The sequence below is a fragment of the Gracilinanus agilis genome, chromosome 1 (assembly GCF_016433145.1).
Source record: "Gracilinanus agilis isolate LMUSP501 chromosome 1, AgileGrace, whole genome shotgun sequence".
NCBI lineage: Eukaryota > Metazoa > Chordata > Mammalia > Didelphimorphia > Didelphidae > Gracilinanus > Gracilinanus agilis.
The window spans coordinates 628,503,033-628,507,237 of record NC_058130.1 but is presented as its reverse complement, the minus strand read 5'-3'; the positions used below and the strand labels follow the sequence as shown (position 1 = coordinate 628,507,237).

Genomic DNA, 4,205 nt, shown 5'->3' with positions numbered 1-4,205 from the left:
CACAAAATCAGAAATTATTACATTGCACAGTAACATAGCCTCAATTGTAATTCTTGAAATTGGAGATCCTGGGTATCTGTTTAATGCCCACAATAAAATAAAGTAACTGATCCCATAACTTTATTTGCCTTTACATGGCTAACAAACTTCTGAAGAGTTCAAACTATCCAAATTGTACTAGATACAGGGTGAAGGTGGAAAGGACGAGGGGATTTTTCCTTGACTGGTTCTTCATTCTTTGCTCTCATTAACTTCCAGTGGCTTTCACAGTTGGAACAAGCATTCATGCTTCATAAAATCATAGAACCATAGGTACGAAGCTGGAGGGAATTTCAGAAACTATCTATTCCAAAAACCTCATTTTACAGAGGAGGAAACTGAGGCAAAAAGGTTAGATGAGTTAGTTGATCAAGGTCACACAGATTTAGTAAGCAGCAGAGATGAGATGACCTCAGGTCCTCTGGTCCCTTCCAACCCTAAGAATCTAGTCTTTACATCAATACATACAATCTTTGGTTAACTATAAAGATAACAAAAGTTGATTTTAAATATTTGCTGCTTTAGAATGGCTTGTTTTGTAAGGGGGAAAGGCACTTAGCTGAAATGGCTACATATGGCCTAGAGAGAAAGCTTCCTGTAGTTTTACAGGGGATGGACAAGGGCTTTTCATGTGTTATTCCAAGAGAAACATGTACCTGTGCTTTGCAAATGAACTTTTAATGAAACAATTAAAACAATATACAAAATGATAGTGACAGGCCAAGATTTTTAAGTTTGTCTTTCAAAGTGATATTCTTAAACATATAAATTCTCTATAAAATTGCTGCTAAAGAATAACCAACACTAAAAAACAAAACAAAAAAAAAACTTTTTGGTAAATAGACCAGTAACTACTCAGTTACTGAATCTCTTTATCACCTTTGGTCTAAAATGTGTTGCTTGCAGGAGTTTAATATCAATAACAACAAAAGATCCCCTCGAGAATGCCATGACTTGGTTGGTCCTGGGGAGTGGCTTAAAGAGAAGAGATGAGCTGTAACACACTGGCCTCAAACTTCACTATGGTCACTGAATTTGCTCAAATTCTGAAACAAAAGAAATATTGATGAACAACAGGCAGCAGCATCTCAAGGGAAACTGTGACCCAAACACAAACAAGTCCTGACAAAAACATCAAATGAGAAATTATTTCTCTCCAAACTGATCCTCCCTCTTATTCTCATGGAGACCACCAGGGGCAGGTGCCAAGGGACCAAGGGATGTTGTAGAGAGGAAAAGGGGCCAGAGAGGAAAGAGGGGGCCCATGGAAAGCCTGATCCTGTGAAATTAGAATTTGTTACCCTAAAAACTATGATTCCCAGCAAAACTGCAATTCCCAGAACCTCACTCACTTCCTGTCGTTACGTGCTGATGTAGATAGGATATAAATTGGGTGGAATTCCTGTCTAGCCCTCTTTTCCCTCCTGTTGCAGATTAAGCAGATAGATAAAACTTAAGTCACGGTGGTTCTATTTTGTCAGAAAATAAACTTTCTAAATATAATACTTGAAATACTGGACAATAATGTTAACTCTTAGAATCCCCAGCACACATACAAACAGACAGAGTGAGAAGGGAATCAGAGACCGCATCATCCAACCCCTTCACTTCTCAGATGGGGATGCTAGGACCCAGATAAATGAGGCAGCATGCCCAGGATAACACAAGAAGGACACGATATGGCAGTGATTCAAACCAAGATCCAACCCCACTGACGGGAGATGAAATCACAAAGTCCCAGGCTACTCAGTCTCAATTATTCCCTCAAGCCAAAGTGGATAGGATTTGGCATTTAAAGGTTCATTCCCAGGAGGTAACCATGTTCTTCTGTATGTAAGCAATTGCCAAAGACAGAGTCAGGAATTTGGAGGTAGAAGCAGAATAGAAGGAGAATAAAGGTCATATTAAGAGTATGGAATACATACACTGGCCAACCCAGAAAGAAGCATTTGATTTAAACTGCAGATGGAGAGCTTTGCATCTTAAAAGAAAAGATAAATATTAAGATTAAGTGCCTGGTTGGGGGAACCATTATTAAACACCAAACTAAACCAGGAAAAGGGTGATAGGTTTTAGAGAAAGGGAATCTGACTCATGGATTTTCAACATTTTTGAGATCCAAATAATGCCTGTGGGCAACATTCTACAAAGATACCTAAATTCCTTCCTTTAAAAACTCACCTTATTTAAATGGATGGCACCAATTGCAGCAGATACAGATTCAAAAAAAATGTGTTTATCTGGCTCTAGGTGTCCACAGTACTGCACTGCTTTTTTCAGGGAAGCTGAAACAGAGGATGAATGTTAAGTGCCTTGTGATGATTGTCTCCAGTATCATAATAAGTACATTTAGCAGGGATTACTTACTTACCGGTGCAATTTGCTAAAAAGAAGTCGATATTTTGGCTTTTGCAATCCGTGTAAGCCTATACAGATTAAAATAAGATATGTCAGTCAATTCAGTGAGGAGGAAAATGAGTTGGAAAAGTGACTCCCAGTGTGACCATGGGAAAGTGCTTTTAGTTCTCAGTGACCTGGGCTCATAGGTAAAGAAAACTGAATGAGGGAGTTGGACTAGACCAGCAGTAAGAGTCCTTCTGCTTGTAGGGTTCTAAATGTATTGATGAAGTTGCACCACTAGAGGGAGCCATTGTATGGCCCATTCCTACACACTGATTCATTTCACCATAGATGAGCAGAAAAAGCAAGCTCAATCAGTAGAGCTATCGTTTTTTTTTTTTAACTATGTTTTTCTTATTTAAATGTTTTCTGTTGTTTTGTGTCAATAAAATTAGAAGACTGCCTGCTCTCCAATCCAAGTTAAATATTTCTGCCCTTCTTTATCATCTCTGGAAACACTGAGGATACACAAAGAAAACTGTAGAAATTTAAATTTTTACTAATTCTGCCTGATTTATTTGAGTGCCAAGGTACAGGAAGTAAGCTAAATCGTTAAATTTCAGAGATCTAAAATTATTTTAATTCTGCTTGATTTACTTGACTTTACTGGAGGCTTTTAAGAAAAACCTAGATGATCAAAGGTTGGTTTCGTGGAATTCTTTAATGGTATGGGTTTGATTTGATACACACTGGAGTCCCTTTCAACCATGGGATCCTGGGATTAAATTGTACACATATAGATGAGTAGGAAAGCCTCATTTCTATTTCTGGGTTTATTACACAGGGCCACAGAAAAGCAGAGGGTAAAAAGAAAACTAGGTTTAAAATAGTGCTCAAATTTCCATTGGATTTGAAGATGTAAAATCCTTGAAGGAGATTGCCTTGCTTTCCTATTTCTGTCTTGAGTTTAAGAATATATTTGTATTTAAGTTTCTGTACTTAGACATTTAAAAAATGTTCATGAATTAATAGATTCCCATCAAACTCAAAAATAGAATAAGTTTGGATACTTTTGAATGAGAAGCAGTAAGGTGGAAAAAACTCTAGAATTAACAGTTGGAAGACTACAATTTGTTGTAGAACCATGGGCAAGTCTCTGAACCTCACTTACTTCCTCTGAAATGAGCATATTGACTTCAGTACTCACTTTGCGGGGTAACTCCAAGAGTTAAAGGAGATGAAATGTGGAAAACCCTATGAATATCTTAAAGAGCTATTATGTGAGGCAGGCCAGTACAGTGAAAATTTGTTGTTCAATGAAGTCCAACTCTTTGTGCCCCAATTTAGCGTTTTTCTAGCAAAGACACTGGAGGGGGTTGCCATTTCTTTCTCCAGCTTATTTTTTACAGACGAGGAACTGAGGCAAACAGGGTTAGATGACTTGTCCCAGGTCATACAGCTATTAAGCCTCTAAGGCCAGATTTGACCTCAGGGAGATATGTCTTCCTGACTTTAGGGCCAGATCTCTAGCCACTGTGCCACCTAGCTGCCCCACAGTGAAAACATAATGCTGGGCCTGGATTTAAATTCTGACCCTTACTCCTTCTCTTCCTCCCTCCCTCCCTCCTTCCTTCCTCCCTTACCTCATTCCTTTCTCCCTCTCTCTCTTCTTACCTCCCTCCCTTCTTCCTTCTTCTCTCCCTTCTTCCATATCTCCCTCCCTTCTTCCTTCCTTTCTCTCTCTTTCTTCCCTCCCTCTTTCCTTCTTTCCTCCCTCCCTCTTCCCTCCCTCTCCTTCTTCCCTCCATACTTTCTTCTTCTTTCCC

General features: G+C 38.9%; 1 protein-coding gene across 1 annotated transcript in view; it reads right to left on the bottom strand.

Moving 5' to 3' along the window:
• Window positions 1–662: 662 nt before the first annotated feature.
• The window catches only part of SLC26A7 (solute carrier family 26 member 7), a 308,018-nt gene continuing 304,475 nt past the window's right edge, over window positions 663–4,205 (bottom strand). The window contains exons 17-19 of the mRNA XM_044668390.1: window positions 2,411–2,465; window positions 2,221–2,324; window positions 663–1,085 (exon numbers count right to left, since the gene is read on the bottom strand). Coding sequence (XP_044524325.1) covers window positions 1,050–1,085; window positions 2,221–2,324; window positions 2,411–2,465 — 195 coding nt within the window. The 3' untranslated portion in view covers window positions 663–1,049. The remainder of the gene's footprint in view (window positions 1,086–2,220; window positions 2,325–2,410; window positions 2,466–4,205) is intronic.